This window comes from Ixodes scapularis, unplaced genomic scaffold (assembly GCF_016920785.2).
Source record: "Ixodes scapularis isolate PalLabHiFi unplaced genomic scaffold, ASM1692078v2 PGA_scaffold1__304_contigs__length_218370807, whole genome shotgun sequence".
NCBI lineage: Eukaryota > Metazoa > Arthropoda > Arachnida > Ixodida > Ixodidae > Ixodes > Ixodes scapularis.
The window spans coordinates 74,195,017-74,214,909 of NW_024609846.1; the positions used below are offsets into that span (position 1 = coordinate 74,195,017).

General features: G+C 45.8%; 1 protein-coding gene across 1 annotated transcript in view; it reads left to right on the forward strand.

The window, feature by feature from the left end:
* Positions 1 to 912: 912 nt before the first annotated feature.
* Positions 913 to 19,893, forward strand: part of LOC121836082 — a 63,955-nt gene continuing 44,974 nt past the window's right edge. Inside the window, exons 1-3 of the mRNA XM_042290783.1 lie at positions 913 to 954; positions 4,378 to 4,448; positions 17,215 to 17,316. Coding sequence (XP_042146717.1) covers positions 945 to 954; positions 4,378 to 4,448; positions 17,215 to 17,316 — 183 coding nt within the window. The 5' untranslated portion in view covers positions 913 to 944. The remainder of the gene's footprint in view (positions 955 to 4,377; positions 4,449 to 17,214; positions 17,317 to 19,893) is intronic.

Genomic DNA, 19,893 nt, shown 5'->3' on the forward strand with positions numbered 1-19,893 from the left:
ATCGTGACACACCCCGTTGGCTGTTAGGGGTCTGTTTGTGACAGTGCATTTTTGCCGGGAGTTTAAATTTGTTAAGTTCCTGGCAACAGTCAATGTGTGGCGGAAAAAAAAGCTGTAATTTTAAATTTATTATGACATACTGCAAAGCAAGCAAATTATTCATTGGTGCAGAACAACACAAAACACGAACGCGCGATGTCCCGCCGTTTTTTTTTTTGTTTTCACATTTACAGCTGGAGGTTTGTAATAAATCTACTATAGTGGAGTCAGCATGCGCTAATCTTGTGGTGCAACGTAGGCATTATTATTGATAATAGCCACTAACCTTTACGAGCAAAATTATCAGCAACGTCGTTTTCGCGCGAACGCTGTCGCGTTATGCACCACAAAAAAGAAGAAAAAAGAGAAGAAAATTAATCTTTAAATAAAAGCCTGGAGACACAAAAAATTGCATGATCTTTTAGAAATGTTATAAAGTTTATTTTTTTTTAAAGATGGGTATTTACATGGGTACTTATTGTTAATAAGTTTAAAACATGTTTTTACAAGGCTTTATATGCGGTCAGCATGGAGTGAATGCTTCCTTTCGTAAAAAATCGCCTGAAAAGCTTTAATAGTTATTAACAGAATGAAAACGGCAGGGCGTGTTTTTTGAACATCCGGTCCCCAGCACGTGTTCCATGCCATCTGCCATGCTTTGACTGCGCGCGAGCGCTCGAGGAGTACGATACGTCGAAGCATTGTCGAAGGTAGGAAGCTCGGGCTGGTCGCTGGACACCTGAAGCCCTCCCTCGCCGTTCTCAACTTCTCAGTGACCTTGTCATTATGTACAAAATAATGTGTGATTTTCAGTATTTTTTTTGTTGTTCCACAAGGTTCAACTCTCACAAAGTGGAGACTACTCACCTTTAAGCATTACTGGAAAATGTTATAATGCTACTTGCATGAGACCAGGTAAGTGCTTTGATTTCCCTTTTTGAAGTGAGCTGAATTATTGAAATATTCTCCGGGTTTTCATCTGAAAGAGAGATCGAGGTAAAATGGCACGAAGCTTGACGAGACCTCTGTTTTTCTATAGAGTTATTCATTAGGGTCACTTAGCAATCAATCATACACACATAAATAAAAGGAAGCATTTTTAAGGATGGCAAAAAATGGACCGATCGCACCAGCTAGTTTGACTGCGCCACCGCTGCCGCAATGCACCGAGAGAACTTTACCACTCATTCACACTGGAAGCGGATCCGCGTTGGCAAAGCAGTTGCGAACGAGGTTGTATAAAGATCCAGTACAATTGCACGCGCACTTGATGTCATCGAGTGTGCGTGCAATTCTACTGGATATTTATACAACCGCGTTCGCAACCGCTTTGCGATCGCGGATCCGCTTCCAGTGTGAATGAGCGGTTGTCTTTCTGCGCGTGCGACAACCTCGCTGGAGCTCTCCGCGTGTGCAGGGCACGAACATTCTCGTGCACTGCCGATTGCTTCCTGTCAGCTAAAGTTATGGCGGCCTCGCGCATGCACCGTATGTACAGTGTACTAGAATACTTGGGTAGTGTTGGGACCGGAGCGGCTCGGCAACGGGAGCTCGTGAGGCCGCGTGTATTGACAGTTCGTGGCGGCGCTGTAGTCGAGTTATCCGGCTCGCGCAGCCCGCCTTTTTTTTTTCTTTTTTTTCTTTTTTCTTTTTGAGCGGTGGATGTAGCGAAGGCTAGAAGCGCGAGCTCATAGCGCTGGCAGCTGCCCTTGGTGCACGGGAGCTCGTGCCGCCGAGATGTGCCCTAGAGCAAGGAGCTCGCGCTTGTAAAACAGAGTATAGGGCACGTAAAAAAAATCGGTATTTTCAAATCTTTATTTTTTTTTATTTTTTGCGGTAGGCAAAGGGTTAATGAAATGTTTAAAGGGCCATATTGCAATTGCAGCTTTAAAGGGAGCCATCATTAAAGGCCAACTTAATTTAAAAAGTTCGCGAACAAACAACGAGCTTTGAGGGAAAGTAACAAGGCGTTCGTTTTTGTTGTGTCTGTCCGTCCATTTTCGTTTCTTCCTCAAGCTTAATTATCTCTACCAACCCGCTCGTTCTGTCCTAAGATATTCATCGCTAAAATTTTGCCTTTCTTCACTTAATTAAAAAAACTGCGCGCTGAAAGCGCGAATGAGGTTGTGCTGATATTGATGCGTAGAATAATGACGCAGGTTGTTTCTGTCCCCTCGTCACTAACTCGACAGCGTTTCTTCGGTGGACTCGCCGGCGCCACAGATCAAGACGACTAATTTACTATTCTACGTATTATTTTCATAACGCCGTTTCTGAATCAAGCTAAAAAAGGCAAACTTTTACGATTAATTTTGCGAACCTCGTTGCCTTTTCGCGAATTGTCGAAATTGTATTTGCCTTTAATAATGACTCCTTTTAAAACTGCGATTGCACCATGGCAAATTAAGCCGTTAATAAACAAGTTAACTAACAGATATTGGTTCATTACTAAACATTGCAACGGTTATTATTTACCCATTCATTGTCCACCGAACCCTACAGATATAAGGAAAGACGGCATCCACATATCTGCCACATTCTTTTTTTTGCAAAATATGTAAAGTTCTGTAAAGAATAAAACAAAAACACCCTGAATGTCTGCGTGAACCAGATACGCCCCCTGTGGAACCATGGGTGTTTCCCTTCGAATATCCAGCTCAGGCGAGACTTACCTGGTTGTCAGAAAGCAGCTGTCGGTTAAATGTATTGTTGTGAGCGTGTAGGTTTCAGATGGTTTACCCTCAAGAGGATAATGCGCTGCATATTGTAACCATGTATGCGCTGCACATTGTAGCCATTATTTCAGTGCCGTGCTGTAAACTATTACAACTTTTTCCTTGTCTGATTTACGTGTGCTCATGTTTTCTGCTCAAAATGATGTAAAATAGTTTCTTGTTTTCTTTGAATCTTATAAAGCATTACTTGTTCAGCCCACATTGTCTCAGTTTTTGGACTTAAGTTAAATGTTAAAACGCGTGATAAAAATTGTCACGGCTTATAAGCCATTTCTTACAAGTGAACGTCGGGTGATTCTCGGATGGTCGTGGCAGCCACGAAGAAATAGAAGATTCTCACCCCTTTGCGACCGTCGCTTGGGTGGTTCGTCGCATAAATGGACACAAGAATGAGTGACAAGTGAAGCGAGCTGATTAAGGTGAAGAAAAAGAAGACGGGCAGAAAAGAAGACAGAGAAGTTAACCTGGGGTATTAAAAACATACTAAAACAATCTCGAACTTTAGTATGTGCTGTTTCGTTCCGTTATAAAATAAGATAGGAAAAAAAAAAAAAAAAAACCGCTTCCGTGTTTTAGATATTCCTTTGAAATATCTAATGTTTGCCATTTGCGACCAAGGAAATGGGCATTTCATTTAAAATGCTCACTATCCGACAAACCAAAACCGCTTCTTTAAAGTCGCAATTGTTTTTATGTAAAGGAAGGGTAATCTAGCTTGTACCGTCCAATACATTGAAGCATCATGTTGCTAACGATCGTGCCGCAGCGTAATTGATGCCGCGGTACGACCGCTGGCAGGTCGTAGCTTTATCAGAAATCCTACATGCACTCCACCAAAGCGGCACCAAAAATTCATATTTTCGCGCGTGCAGCCGCGCATGCGCACACCTTCCGGATAAGGCGCCGGACGCGACACCTGTCGCGATCAATACCACGCGCTTCAGGCGAGCCCCTTCGGTCCCAACACTACCCAAGTATTCTAGTACACTGTACCGAATGCTTGGTGAGATCGGTCTATTGTGAAGACACAAGCAGCCTAAACAGCACGTGCAAAAAAAAAAAAAAAAAAAAAAGAACGAGGGGACAATTTAGAATAAAAAAACGAAAAAGGAACAGCTAAGGAGTTCAGGAGGCTACAAGTTCTTTTTAGCTGCCATTCATACAGCGCTCAGTCTGACCCAGTTTTGCTTTGCATTCAAAAACCTTGTTTCTCTGCTTGGTATATCATTCATCCCTCTCTCTTTCTCTGAGGCATTGATTTTTTTGGATAACGCGGAGAACTTCTAAGGGACTGAAAAAATGGCAAAACGTCGTAGCGTTTGGCAACTTTCTTAGAGTTGTGAGAAATCGCGTGAATGTAAGGAATTACTGCAGGTCTTATTTTTCGGCGTTCACGAGCATTCCTCTCAGTGCCTTCATATTGTTTATTTAGGCCACCCGCAGTTTCTGAATCCAGAATCTCTGAGTTCTGCAGCGCGAGTCTTCACGTGCGCCTAGCTGGTGTGCTTTGAATTTCATGCAATTTTTTTGTCGGTTTTTCGGAAATGAGTTTTAGCGTTTAAAATGAGCATGTGGCAAAGGAAATTTGTTTTCTTTCTTTCAGAGAAAGCCCCGATGCCAACGAAGTCAGGACAATTCTGCAGTCCTCCTGAAACAACGTTGCACGAAAAGGAGGTAAAATTGACTGGTTTTTAAAACGCTCCATACTTCCTTTATGCTACAAATGCTTTTAGCAGCTTCTGTTGGAACCTGAGGCTGTTTACTATGTTTAATATCAACTCACTTTGGAGAATATGGCGTTTTCTCCTTTTTTTTTTCTATTTTTTAGTTGTAGGATTTTTTAATATTTAATTTCATTTTAAAGTTGTTCATTAAGACAGGCTCAAGCTGTTGGATCAATTGTAAATTGCGAGTGTGTCTCTTTACCTTGCACTCCGGTATTGCTGCACCTAGTCGTAAGATCATTTGGTACACCGTTGGCACTCGATTAGCCTGAACCGGTTGTGGCTGTCACAGTAATCATCCTAACGCTCTAAATATGGATGCAAGTTAACTTTCGCGGAGAGCACATGGACGACCGATTAATTTGTCCTACAGGGAGCATGTCCGGTAAATATTGAGTAAAAAAAAAACGATTTTGAGAAAGCGATTAGCGCATAAAGTTGTTACAATAAAGAATGCATTTGCGGTGCGAAAATGATTGCACGGAAAGTTATATCTATTCCGCCCTCGAACTTGAGAGGTTACTGAACCTCCTTTCTTTAAATATCGAACTTGAGGGTAGGTTTCCTGTAAATAAAGTAGAACTATATCTCCAACGTAAAAAAATAATAATAATAAAATAAGCGCGAAGTTTTGCGCATAAAACAGGCTAGTGAAATTGGTGAAAAATCACTGCTATTTATTTTAGCCTTATTGTGAAAAACCACAGATACAAATTTATCCTCCGTTAAAGTAGAAACATGTTATAAAGGTATTTATTTCGATGGGCCACCAGAATACGGCAAATATAACAGTGGCATGCGGCGCGGCCGGTGGTGACGGCAGCTAAAGGACGAGACATGTACACGAGATAATATCGTACGTTGCATTAAGTGTGAAACACATGTGAGCAAAAATCGCGTTGCGGCGCGCCACCGGGCATCATGACCATAACAACCACTGCTGATGCCACCCCACCACGCCTCAGCGCAAGCAACGGCTGTTATGGTTATGCCGCTCGGCGGTGGCAGTTTTTGCTCACAGGTGTTTCACGCTTTTGGCACATCGGTACGATGACCGAATGCAACTGGGCAACGGCCATTCACGGTATCACGTGCGTCCACGTAAACCGTGATTGGCCGGCGCCTAGGGTTCAGGAGACAACATCTTGCATTACATAACATGTACAATGTGGTAAAGTGCATATATTTGTCAAGTGCAGTCGCCCGCAATATTACAAGAGATATCTTATAGATGGGGTAAGCTTAAAGGGGTTGGGACACGCCATAAAGAAAATTTGAGGTAACTTTAAAGGATCCTTAACGTTTAAGAAGTAGAACGTCAAGAGGCCAAGCAATAATTCACGTGCGGTTTAATTAGTCATTCTACAACTGCCCTAACCTTTCTACTACTTCGTCTTAATCACTCGCTTCGTCTTTGCCTTCTTGATTCTGTACACCCTCCCGAGACAGAGAAGAGGGATATATCACACGAAGATATAGTTTTTGAACTAGTCTCCGAAAGACATTTCCGTGTTGGTCGCTGACAAGACACGCTCGCCCTTGATCATCTTTTGCTTTCATGATGCCTTTGACTTTTACCATTTTTCCCAATATACAGCGTAGTTTCTTCTTAAAGAAGTACCACGCCGCCTATTAAAAAAAAAAAAAACTTTGGATTTGATATTTGGGTAGTGGTGGGTGGATCGTAGTGTCCATATTTTTTCACCTTATCCAAAAGTGATCCACCAGATGTTGCCGGTATTAAAGCTTTTGAATTGGTTGCCGGTGCCTGTGGGACGCTGGAAACTTGTCTGTGCAGGTAATTTAGTAAGAACAGTCAAACTTTGTCCCACCAGAAATTCAGCTGGCAAGGTGGTGTGGGTTTGTTAGCTTGAGAGCTGACGTATGTTAAAGGGCCTAGAATCAATGATAGCCTCTACTTCAAAGAGTGCAGTTAATATCACTTTAAATCTGAGTCTGCATCTTCCCAACACTTTCCTTAGGGTTGTCTTCACAGAATGTACCAGGCGTTCCAACCAACCGTCACAGCAAGGAGTGTTTTCAATATTAAATTTCCATCGTACTTTGTATTCAGCAAGGGAGAAAGTGAAGTCTGGGTAATTCAGGCTTTTGAAGGTGTTCCTCAAGTATTTTGATGCCTTCTTAAATGTTTTAGCATTCTGGGAGAATATCGTGTTTGGCATTCCTCTCTTCGAAATAAAACGTCGAAATGCCAAAAGAAAGGCGTCTGTAGAAAGATCGGATGATAATTCCAAATGAACTGCTCTTGTTGTAGCACAGGTGAACAGGGCTATGTACACATCGCGACACTGTTAGCGCGAACAGGACTATGTACACATCGCGGCACTGTTAGCGCGAACAGGACATGGCGCATTTTCGCATTTTACTTCTAAATAGTATTAGCGAGCACGAAATGTTATCGCTTACATATAAAACTAAACGAGCTCTTTCCGTAGCAATAATAACTTGGATGGCATCCCTTGGTTTTAAAGAGAAAAAATGAAAAAAAAAAAAAAAAAACGGCGATCGATTGTTCGCGCTAACAGTGTAGCGCTCTGTACGCTTTAGCACCGTTCATCTCTTCGTCCGGCTTTTTTTTTTGTATACAGCGGTCCTGCATTATGCATTCAAGTTACCTTGAAAGGTTTTGTATTGTTAATTATATCAGCTTGAAATGGTGCGAATGGAACTTGATTACGTTTAGTGCTGAACCTACGACTCTTATGGCAGTTCCAGATGATGTTCTTGGTTAACTGTCGAGCTCGAAGTACCCACAATGCTGGTAATTGCGCTGGACACACATCTATGGAGCAACTGGTCAGGTGTATTCATGACAATCAGTTTTGTAAAATTCGTGTCGTTTGTTAGGATGCTAGGGTGTTTTATCGCTCTAGGAGTATTTAGCTCATGTAGCTTCCCTGCTACCCTAAACATGCGATGTTCATCCAGAAAAGGGTGTAGATCAGCCAGGGTTGAGTTCCTCTGCACTTGATGGTTTCTGACCAGAAAGTGTACACCCCTTTCGAAGGCTTCGTTTTGGACTTGCCTTATCCAATATTGTTTGGCAGCGGTATATTCTGCCGCATTCAAGTGTCATCTTCTTTCTCGCTTTGCGGTGCTGTTAGCAAAGCTTAACATCCTGGCTGTTACTCGAAGAAATCTAGACAACCTACTGAACCTTGTGATGTCAAAAATTGTCGCCACTTCAAAACTTATTGTTTGGAGGTATACCCTACTGGGGCTCTGCTCACTCTTCTCGAGCTCTAAGTGAGTATTTGAGGAGAAGACGTTTTGGGGCCATTCAGCTGGATCCTGAACAAGACAGCTAGGTTCTTTACACCAAATAGGGCTGTACGAAGTGTTACAGCTAATTTTCCCCTTATGAGTAGATCCGCCCGGGTTATCAGTTCATGGGAAGTGCCTCCAGCTTTCAAAAACGCTTTGCGATTGGGTTTGTAATATCCGATGTCTGATGAAAGGCTTCCATCTGTTTACTGAACTTGAATCCTACTCAATACCGCAGTGGAATCCGTCCACATGGTATATTGAGAGAGAATATTAAGGTATGTCTTGCACAGGTATTCTGGGAGCCTTGTTCAAACAACAGCTCCTATCAGTTCGAAACGTGGTAGCGTTAATGTTTTGATTGGCACTACCCTGGACTTATTTGTCGCTTGAGCCGTCACAACTTGCCTGCCTTGAGTTTCTAATCGTATGTAAACACATGGTTCATAAGCTTGCGTACCTGCGTCAACAAAGATGTGTAGCTGTGTTTCTTTGTCTTTTTGTCAGTTTCATCCTTGACGTGTCTTTGATCTGTGATCCCGGAAAGCTGAGCCAGTTGAGTGCACCATTCGTCCCTCTTCTCTCGTGCTCTGGAAGCTCTTTGTCCCTTTTTAGTCCAAGTTTCCACAGACTTTTGAAGATAAGCTTTCCTCTTATTTGGAATCAATCCCATCAGATCGAAATCTCGTGAGGCCGCTTGAGGTGCATACCTTTTAGTGTCCCGTTTGTTATGTAGAAATTAAGTCATAGAGTGCATGGCAAATTTGAAACAATCGTCGAGCTTTTCCCATGTCATCCCCGGTACCTTCCAGATCATAGTGAACCTTCTGTATATATCATCTATTGTCACATCGGCCTCCGTTTCATTCATAGTTTGTTGCAGTTGAGCCTCGTTAGGCGGCCATTTTCTTAGCTTCATACCTGCATCGTTCATTATGATCTATGACGTTTCGTACAATTTGGTCGCTTCTTCCAGCGTATCTGCACCCACTAAGGGGTCGTCCTGGTAAAATAAGCTTTGTAACATCTTAGCAACGCTCTCTTGTTCACCAGTGATGTTCTTCAGGTGATCTTGTGTAGCGGCATACAACGTAAATGGACTGTAGATTGCTTCAGAAGGAAGTCTTGTCATCCGCCAGTCCTGAGTGGTCTAAAATTTCATCTAAGAAATTAGCTCGTCTTCAAAGCACAATAACCGGAATGCGTTGCGATCTTCCTCTCTACCTCCAATTTGTAGAAATACTTTCTCGATAGCTGCTGTTAGGGCCATCACGTGCACTCGAAGACGCAGAAGGATTTGAAGGATTATTGGATTGAGATTAGGTCCTTTTTCGAAGAAGTGCTCTTTTCAGAAATGAAACGTCAGGCACCACCGAAAACTTTGTAGAGGTAGACGTTTCTTTAATATATTTTTCGATGTGGCATGTTTTCATGCTTTACGTTGCAGTCTGAGGATGGCAGTGCTGGCCGGTCGGTACTACTTCAGCGTGTCCTAGCTTCATGTATTGGCGGATTGTTACGTCATAACGCTGAAGCAGACCTTCTTGACTCGAAAGTCGTTTGAGGAGACGATGTAGGCGACTCAAACCTGCCTAGTGATTATCATTTAACAACTCCAAACAGTCTTTATTGCAGGGCAACATTACCTGGTACCCGTCACTAGCTTTGACACAAAACACAATGCGACATTCAGTTGGTCTTCGAACGCTTCTATGTCCGTGATTCTCATGCTATTAAGTTCCAAAAAGGCCTTGAGAGTTTGGGTCGCTTCTTCCTCTTCGGTAATTTTTTTGCGTTTTGAGGACGCACACCATCAGGGTCAATTTTAATGACAATATTTCGTTTTGGATCTAGGGTCCTTGAAGCGTCCATCCCATAGAAGTGTCAATGGCCACCAATCCGTCGTTTTACTTAGATGTCAGGATTTCTCCTGTGAGAAGTATATATATTTAATCTGGTCCGATCAGCAGACTTATTCCATGTGTAGCTTATACGCCAGGATACACCATGTTATCACAGGGTATCATGCACGATCGAGGCAGCAATGTCCTGGCAAATTACCGGCCTAGTTGTTGCCTCGATTGTGCACTCAGTGTTGTTGTACTGACTTTTTGGACGGGCCTCAACGACAGTGCTAAGATGTAATGTCTTGCTTGAGGAGCTAGCAAACGTACTTAGTGCTGGCTTAGTCTTTCTTAAGATTCTGCAATTTAGGCGCTCTGCAACATCTTCTGTGATGAATGAACGTTGGCTGCTTTGCTGCCTCCATCAAGGAGGCCTCTGATGTAGCTACTGCCCCTCTCACTGATGGCCCACGCACGGAATGTTTGTAGTTGGTTGGGATTTTACTCGCATTGCCATTGCCTAGCCGAAGACTTGCGCTTCCGGTCAGAAGAAACGCGGACGACTGAGTGCACATTTGCCCATTTGTTTACTCCTCTGGGCGATTGACGGATTCAACATTGTTAACGCGTGTCGTTCGTTACAATTTGGGCACCATGACCGTCTTTTGCAATCTCTTGCGCGATGTCCTTTGGTTGTGTAATGGAAACATTTCATGTCCTTTACCAGTAGCCTATTTTTCTCCACTCGAGTCTTTTTGAATTTGGAAGAATCTGTGGCGTGTTTTTTAGAGTAGCAGAAATAGCACTCGCCTGTTATTTACAGAGTCATACTGTGAAGTGCAGAAGCAGATGGGCTCGACTCTGGCTTTCACTCATTTGATCGAGCTCCGCTGTGGTTGCTCCTTTCCCTGTTTTCGACTTTAATACGAAGAAACTGTAGCGCCTTGTCGAGTTCCGATGCGAATGCAGGTGCAGGTGATGAGGTTGCGTCACCCTGAGTTGTTGATGCATTCATTGGTTGTTTGTATAAAACTTGTCTAAGGTATTGCATGACGATGTCGTGAGGTATCGATGTGACGAGGATATTGCACAGTATGACTGCGAAACTTGATGTCGACACGTGTAGTGCGTTAAGAGCTGTGATCTTCAGGTGCGCGGTGTTGTACAGGTTCCTTAACCTGGTGTGCCTGTAAGAGGATCAAACATGGGGGACATTTCGAAGCATTTCGAAGGGCCACCAGATGTCTTGCTCTATCCTTCTGTGATCACCGAGGCGTTGCTTCAGTAGGTGAATGGTATCGGCACAGTACGCTTCTATTGTAGGTAGTGCTGCAGTTGCCGTTGGGGCGTCTTCAGTCAGGTAGCGGCACAAATAATGGAAGTTATTTGTCGATGACTACGTTTGGTTGAAGTGAATAGTTCCCTCGAACTGTTCCCAGAATGTCCATCATTGGCTGATGTCCCGTAAACTTGTGAAATATAGTGCTATCGAGCGTAGTACAAAACACGATTCACAGTCCTATCGATCGGAGTACGGCTTGAGGGGCACGACGTGGACGACTTCCGGTCGTGTAGTGCGGCGTGATGAGGTCCATATTCCGTCGGGCATCACCTCGTAGTTCAGATCCCCGAGTCGACGAAGCACTTTGTGGGGTCCGAAGTAGCGTTTCAGGAGTTTCTAGCTTAGGCCGCGTCGTCGTATCGGGGTCCAGACCCAAACACGGTCTCCGGGCTTGAAGCGAACGTCGATCCGACGAAGGTTGTACCGGGTGGCGTCGACACGTTGTTGATCTTGAATCCGGAGTCGGGCGAGCTGGCGAACTTTTTCAGCTCGTTGAGTCACCACCTGGGCGTCGTGGACGAGCCACCACCTTGGCATCGTCAGCTGGTTCGTGGGGCAGCATCGCGTCGAGCATGGTCGTTGCTTTTCTACCGTGTACCAGCTGGAACGGAGTTACTCCTGTGGTCTCTTGCACCGCCGTGTTTTAAGCAAACGTGACGTAGTGTAACACCTCGTCCAACGTCTTGTGCTCTACGTCGACATACATGGAGATCATGTCGGCGATAGTTTTGTTTAGTCGTTCTGTTAGTCCATTTGTCTGTGGATGGTACGCAGCGGTTCGACGGTAGCTGGTGCAACTGAGACGAAGGATTTCTTGTGTCAGCTGAGCCATGAACGATGACACACGGTCTGTAATGAGGACTTCAGGGCCGCCGTGCCGGAGGACAGTAGACTCGATGAAAAACTTGGGAACTTCCACAGCAGTACCTGAAGGAAGGGCTTTCGTTTCAGCGTATCGCGTGAGATAATCTGTGGCGATGATTATCCAGCGGTTTCTCAATGTTGACGGTGGAAAAGGGCAAAGTAAATCCATTCCGATCTGCTGGAACGGTGTGAACGGGCTAGCAATCGGATGCAGAAGTCCTGACGGCTTCGTCGGTGGTTTCTTGCGTCGCTGACACTCGTGGCACGATCGAATGTAAAGGTGAACGGTCTTCGGTAGCCTTGGCTAGTAGTATGTCCCGAATCCTGGCGAGCGTCCTGCTGTAGCCAAGGTGCCCTGCCATTGGGTCGTCGTGGCAGGCTTGGAAGATCTCCTCTCTAAGGTCGGCAGGGATTACCAGCAGCCATGGCGAGCTGTTGTCTCCGAAGTTCTCCTTATAGAGTATACCTTATCGAACGACGAAGGTCGGCAGGGCTCTCGAGAAGACACGGGGGATGGTAACCACTCGTCCTTCAAAGTGCTCGATCAGCGCGCGCAACTCAGGATCGTCTCTTTGACGTCGCGCCATGTTGTCGGTGTTCACTGCGCCTAAGAAGCAGTCGTCGTAATCGTCGTCGCTACTACCGGGAGATGTCTCAACAGGAGCTCTGGACAGGCAATCGGCGTCGCGGTGCTTGCGGCCTGACTTGTAGACCACAGTCATGTAGAACTCCCGCAGTCGGAGGCTCCATCGAGCGAGACGTCCTGACGGGTCCCTTAGGCTCGCAAGAGAGCAGAGTGAGTGGTGGTCCGTGACAACGCGAAAAGGGCTCCCGTATAAGTACGGGCGCAACTTCGTGATTGCCCAGACGACCGCAAGACATTCCTTTTTAGTCGTGGAGTAATTTTTCTCCGCTTTGGACAGTGTTCAACTTGTGTAGGCGATGACTCGCTCGGTGCCTTTTTGCACTTGAACCAGTACTGCGCCAGGTCCTTCGTTACTTGCATCCGTATGAATCTCGGTTTCCGACTATTGATCGAAGTGTTCAAGAACAGGAGGAGTGTGGAGTTGTTGTTTCAGCTCGTCAAATACCTGCTGCTGCTCCTCGGCCCATTCGAACTTCTCGGCGTCCTTCGTGAATTTAGTGAGCGGTGCGGAAATCCTTGCGAAATCCCGCACGAAGCGTCGATAGTAGGCGCAAAGTCCAAGGAATCTTCGCACAGCCTTCTTGTCTGTTGACGCTGGAAATGCCGCGACAGCGCCAGTCTTCTCGGGGTCTGGACGGACGCCTTCGTTACTAACCACGTGACCAAGGAATTTCAGTTCGTCATAGGCGAACCGACACTTTGACTGCTTGAGGGTGAGCCCGGCGGTCATTATAGCTTGGAGAACAGCTCGAAGTCGTCGCAAGTGCTCTTCGAAGTCACTTGAAAACACCACGACGTCGTCGAGGGAGACGAGACAGCTCTAGCACTTCAGTCCTGCCAGTACAGTGTCCATGACACGCTGGAAAGTTGCTGGCGCCGTGCATAGTCCGAAGGGCATCACCTTGAACTCGTACAATCCATCCGGCGCGACGAAAGCTGTCTTTTCCCGGGCCCGTTCGTCGACTTCGATCTGCCAGTAGCCGCTCTTCAGGTACATCGATGAAAAACATCGAGAGTGGCGCAGCCGGCCTAGCGTGTCATCGATGCGGGGAGTGGATAGACGTCTTTCTTCGTTACGGCGTTCAGCTGCCGGTATTCCACGCAGAACCTAAGCGTTCCGTCCTTCTTCTTAACCAGCACGACTAAAGAGGCCCACGGACTGCTTGAAGGCTAAATCATGTCGTCGATCAGCATTTCTTGCACTCGCTCTTCGATGACCTTCCTTTCTTTTAGGGAGGCTCGGTACGGCGATCGGTGCACAGGGAGTGCGTCGTCATCGGTAACGATGCGATATTTCGCAGCGGCGGTTTGGCGCAACCTCGATGACGCCGCGAAGCAGCCGCTGTATTCGGCGAGGAGGTCACTCAGCTGCCGTCGTTTCGGGCCTGGAAGCTTGGGGTCAATGTCGAGCATCGCTGGCGGCGTAGTGTCTTGCTGAGGTGGGGATAGTACTTCAGCAATCACGGCGATTTCGGCGGAGTTCCGAAGTTTCTCGACGTGGCCCACAGCAGCACATTTTGTGAGATGTTGCGTTTCTTGTCGGAAGTTCGTCACGAGGGCCACGGCGCGCCCATCCTGAAGTTCGGCCACTCCTCTTGCGTCGCCTATTCCTCTTCCCAGAAGCAATTATAGGTTGCCTTTCAGAACAACTTCGCAGCAGGTCGCTTCATCGGTCACGACGGGTACGACAACACTTGATCGCGGCGGCAGGTTCACGTGGTCGGCAGCGACTCGGACGGCGGCTGACGCTGTTTGGGCTTTCTCCGAAGTCGGAACCGGCTTGCGCAGCGTCAATTTGTTCTCACCAAGGTCGACGACGGCGCCGTGTTCACACAGGAGGTCCATGCCGAGGATGACGTCTCTGGAGCAGTCTTGTAGAATGACGAACTTCACAGGATACGTCTCACCGTGGATCTCAACGCGAGCAGTGCATCTCCCGACTGGTGTAATGAGGTGTCGTCCGGCGGTTCGTATTTGAGGTCCATCCTACGGCGTCGTGACTTTTCGAAGGCGGCGAGAGAGCCTCCCACTCATGACTGAGTAGTCTGCTCCGGTGTCCACAAGTGCCGATGCGTCGTGGCCGCCGATGACGACGTTTAGGTCGTTGGACACTGTTGCGGGCGCGTCGTTGTGATGCGTGGCGTCGAGAGAGTGGGAGCGCTCCGGCGTTCTTGGAGGCTCTTTACTTCGGTCATCTTCGGCAACGCCACCTCCAGGCGTTGCCGCACTTAGTTTTTCCGACGGGACAGGGGGGACAGGCTGTCACGGCGCGACCAACGGAAAGGCGATGCGGAACGTCTGGGGGATGGAGAACGGGAACCTCGTGGTGCCGTTGGCGCTGGTGACGGATGGCAACGGAGGTATTCCTCGATGTCCCTTGGTCGTTCTCCAAACCGAGGTCGACGGTCGTTTGGCGCGAATCCTCGTAGGCCGAGCTGACCACGTTTACCTCCGGTAAACATGGTCAGCGTCCCCGCAGTGGAAGCACACCGGACGTCCGTCATCCGTGCACCACACGTCCGTCTTTCGAGGTCCACGCTGCTCTTGGCGCGGAGCGTACTGCGGCAAAGAGACCTCTCGTCAGGGTGCAGCTGAGTACTGCCAGGTGACAGGAGGCTGCGGACGACGAACAACTGCGTTGTAGGTTAAAGCTGGTGGTTCCGGTGCGGCGTCGGCGAGAACGTCTGGCTGGAGCGCTTGCTGGACCTCTTCTCGAACAATCTCGGCGATCGAGAGTGAAGCTGGACGTTCGGCGGCAGGTACCAGATTCTTCAGTTCTTCGCGGATCGTATCCCGGACAATTTCTCGGATCCCCGGAATATTGGGGCGGAGGGCGCAGCTTGGCGGCGTGGGTGCAGCGACGCCAGGAGCTAGATGGAAGTGAGCGGCTCGTGCTTGCAGGGCCCATTCAATGTTGATCGCCTCTGTTACAAACGTTTCGATGGTTGTGGGTTGACATCGCACCAAGCCCCCGAAGATGCTCTCTTTCACACCTCACATCAGGATTCTCAGTGTCTTTGCTTCGGAGACTTGAGGTTCGGCGCGGTTGCTGAGTCGAAGAACATCTTCTTCAAAGCTAACGACGCTCTCGTTAGGGCCTTGGATTCTCGCTTAAAAAAGTTCTTCGGCGCGTTCTTTCCGCTGTTGGTTGGCGAACGTACCTCGGAGCTCAGTCTTCAGGTGCTCCCAGGAGATGAGTGACGCTTCGTTGTTTTCAAACCAATTCCGTGCTGTGGCCTCCAAAACGAAGTAAACGTTTTGAAGGCACTGCTCCGGCGTCCATCGTTATGACGGGCCACTCGTTCGTAATGTTGCAGCCACTCTTCTACGTTCTCGTGGGCTTCGCCGTAAAAGGGCGTCGGAGTGCGTGGAGCGACGTGCAGGTACAAGACGACGGCGGCCGGGGTCTGCGACTGGTTGGCCATCGTCGTCTACTTTGGCTTGGGCTTGTCCAGCAGCAGACCCAATTCAGGGGACTAACCTCTGATGCGACGGCTTCTTCGGGCTTCGGTGTCTTCGGCGAAGGGTAGCCTTCCAGGGCTGAGCACGTCGCTTGGCCGGGATGTCTTCGGAGGGGTACGCTCAAGGGGCATAGAATGCACTACCCCGCACCTCCACCAAAATGTCACGAATGACAATTGATGAGGCGATGATAACTGAAGAAACTTAACGTTTAATGGGGCGAACTTGTGCCCCAAACAAAAAGGGAACAGAAGAAAACCGCAGAGCGTCGCGGGCGTCGATGTCGGCGAAACCGCAGGATCGAGCGCTGGGGTGAGACTAGCTCCGGCATGCCACGCGGAGCCCCATTTGTACACGCGTGGGCTCCTGGAACATTCGGCCTAGAACGTTCGGCTCGTAGAATATTCGTAACTGGATCGGACGAGAAGGTTCTCGAACTTACGAGAGCGCCACGTAGATGAAGGAGCTTCCGCTCCTTGGAATCGAACCCGGATCCCTCGCGCGACAGTCAAGCACGCTAACCACTCGGCCACGCACGCACCCGCTCGGCAACGCGCGGGGCAATATAAGGAATGGTTTATTACATTTTCATCTGAGGTAGAAAAAATATGTATAGGACAAACTGGAAGACGTGTAGATGACAGTTTAAGAAAGCACAACATAAAAACGCAAATTTTAGACATCTAGGCATCCATGGCCTTAACTGCGGATACTCAACAGGCTTAAAAATCTGCACTTCTATCAGCAAATACTTTCAACAGCTGACGCGCGAAATGATTGAGTCGGAAAAAATAGTGAAGCTTGACGAAAATTGTATTAGCAATGCTTCTATAGCTTGATTCAAGAAAGAGTTTTTTTGCGTAGCCACTAAGAGAAAATATTAAAGTGTGGTAGATGTGCAAACGGCTTAGAAGATGTCCAAATACAACACTGAGTTGATAGTCAGCGCTGAATGAGTGATTCCTTTTTACTGTTGTGCGTATTTCAGTGTGAATTTTTTCTCTGCGCTGTAGATTATAAGTATGAATAGTCAACTCGCGGAATCCTTCATCTCATGAAATCCTTTGTTTCTTTGGTAGAAATCTATAGTCAAGCTCTGAGTCTGGGAATATACTGCGTAATTTTACATTTCTACTGCTTCTTTTAGAAGCAGAAATCTGTTTTGTTTGGCATAAACAGATAAATGAACAAAGAACACCTAAATAAACAAAAAAGTTCTTTTTTAGTCGCAAGAAATAAAGTTTTGTTTTGCATTTTTCCTTGTATTTTGTAGAATATAGCAACCGAGTGCAAGCAGCTTTGTTTTGAAGAATCACCTTCTAGGCTAACGTATGTAAGGAAGATGTATAACGTGACAAACGGACTGAAATGCTTGGTAAGAGCTTCGGCTGAACTTGGCTGCTTCAAACTTCAACCTTTTTTTTGCGCGCTTTTGTAGTGCAGCGCTTCATTTGTGATTAGTGCTTTTTAACATATTAGATTTTCATACGATGACTGAGATATACAACTATTTTGGATGTCAGGCCGGTTACAGGGTACTACTTTTTACAAGAAGAGTCACAAATCTCCTGAATATTTTAGCTAAAAGATTCAGGATTCACTTAATACTGTATGAGCGCCTCGGCGCAAACAACTGCAGCTGTTGAACGTGAGGCGGCAAAGCGCGATCGGTGACACTTGAAGTGCTTTGACATAATGCCGGTTCAAAGGAGTTGTCTGAGGTCGTCGCATCGCAGATCGCCACGTTTGTCTTTGACAATAAAATGGTGACGACGTCTTTTAGAACCAGTTGCGTTCTCTCATCCACGGAAAATACACCAACTTTTTATTTAAATATATCCGTAAACAACCAAGGCTAACCAAAACAGAACTTATTAATTGCAACATAACACACTTCTGGCGTAAAACTAACATTTAAATTTACAAATACATAACTTAAAAAAAATAAGGCTCATTTTTATAAATCAACGCAGCCTTCTCATTTTGGTGTAAAACACAATTTAAATCTCTGATGAAAGTACATAGCTGCTCGTCGAAAGTTGTTTGTGAGAGGGATCCATTGTAAATAATTTATAAGTTTACGTCTATCAAACTTACCAGTGACGATCGCGTCTATTAATGAAACGTGTTTATATTTCCATACCTTTTTACTTTCTCAAAAGTAAAGCCCTACAGGGAGTAAGATATGGTTTTGGTAATGGTATATCAGCGAAACTGGAACACATGTCGCAACACTAAACCTTTGATGTATCATGCCATGGTTTGTAGTGTCGGACTTTCAGCCAGTTTAAACAAATTAGGGCAAGCTAAGCGCCATAAGAACAAAGATGACGAGGATTTTTTTTTGGAATCAATTTCTGAAGTTTGTCATATAGTTAACATTCCTTTGGAAACCTCTATTGTTTTGGAATTCAAAGTTTACCGGAGGAAGCAAAGAAGCTTTTTTCTTACCAAATTAATTTTTGCTAAATTATTTTAGAACTCGATACCAATATTCTTTGATTGACAGAAATAATATTCGAACATATTTGTCAAGCGAGAGAGTTTTTTGATTAAGGTCTTGCAATTGTGTCTTCAGTCCTACACCTATTTCCTGTAGCGCGCGATGCTCGCTCAGTAATCAATGGTGGCATTCCTTTGATGAACTTAATCAACCATATATACTTTTATATCAATCATAATCAATTAATTAAAAAGAAATAGCCGGCTATTTTTGCTAGGTAGCATATAGACTGCTGCTCTTACTCTGTGGTCAGTGGCGCTTGGTGTATAGAACGGGCTGTTTATGCGGAGGTAGCTGTTGTGGTTGAGCATAGCGACGAGAAACCTTTGAGTTAGAGGGGTAAAGGGCGCAGAAGAAAAAAGACGTTGATTGCGTCTCGAACCTTAATTTGTCCGCCATCGTCCTTTCAGAGTAGTCTTGAGGCTAAGCTTATTGCATTCGCAATGAACTATCAAAATAGTGCTCATATGTGGCAAAATTAACCTAGGTATTCTAAATAAAAGAGTTTGTGGCTGATGCTACAATAAATTTTGATAAATGAGCACATAGGAGCTAAATCTAGTGAGGTAAAGTTTAAGATAAGAGCACTTTGTGTTTTGCTTTTTTTTTTTGCTTATCAAACTTCAACCAGTGCAGTATCACGGGGCGCGAAATAACAATAATAAATTAATTTTTGGTAAAAATACGATGGAAAACTTTTAGTTACGTTGGTTAACTACTTGTGCAGCAAAATATTTAGTGTAATTAAATTACCCTCATCCAATTTCTCAGGTATTTTTGAGCGTGATTCACTTATTTGACTAAAATATGTAATTTTTAGCGTAATGACATCATACTAAAAGCACCAGCAAAGGTAAAAAAAAAAATTAAATACGATTTGTAACGTGTAAGATAATTCTCTGGGATTCACTTACAGGGAAGACACCAGGTTCTTTTATGCCGGAGTCCGATTAGAGTGACAAGCGACAGCGACAAGCCTCAAATCAGAGTCTTTCGTGGTTTGACAGGCTTTGTAGAATAAAGAGTGCTATGCTCAAAGACGATAATCATGCACGCGAGGGTACCTTTGGTAGGCTTGCAATCACTCGCGCTTACTTCACGAGCACAAGGGTGCCTCAATGTCCTTTTGTTTAGGGTGATGCCACCTTTTGTAGTGTACCCGATGCCGACAGCATGCGCTCACGGGTAAAATACAAAGAAATCGACGAAAACGAAATGTCGACATAGAATGATCAGCGTTACAAACGCGTGCAGGGACAGGCTCTTTCACGCGCTTCTGAACAAAAATAAAAATAAAAGTGCGGGACAAAATGGACAGATGTTTTCACTCTAAGCAAAGCGCACATGAAGGCACCCTAACGAGCACCGAACGACTAAACGCCTGACAAAAGCACAATCGCAAGCATGTTTTTTTTTTAATTTTTTTAGGCTTGTTCGTGTCGGTTATTT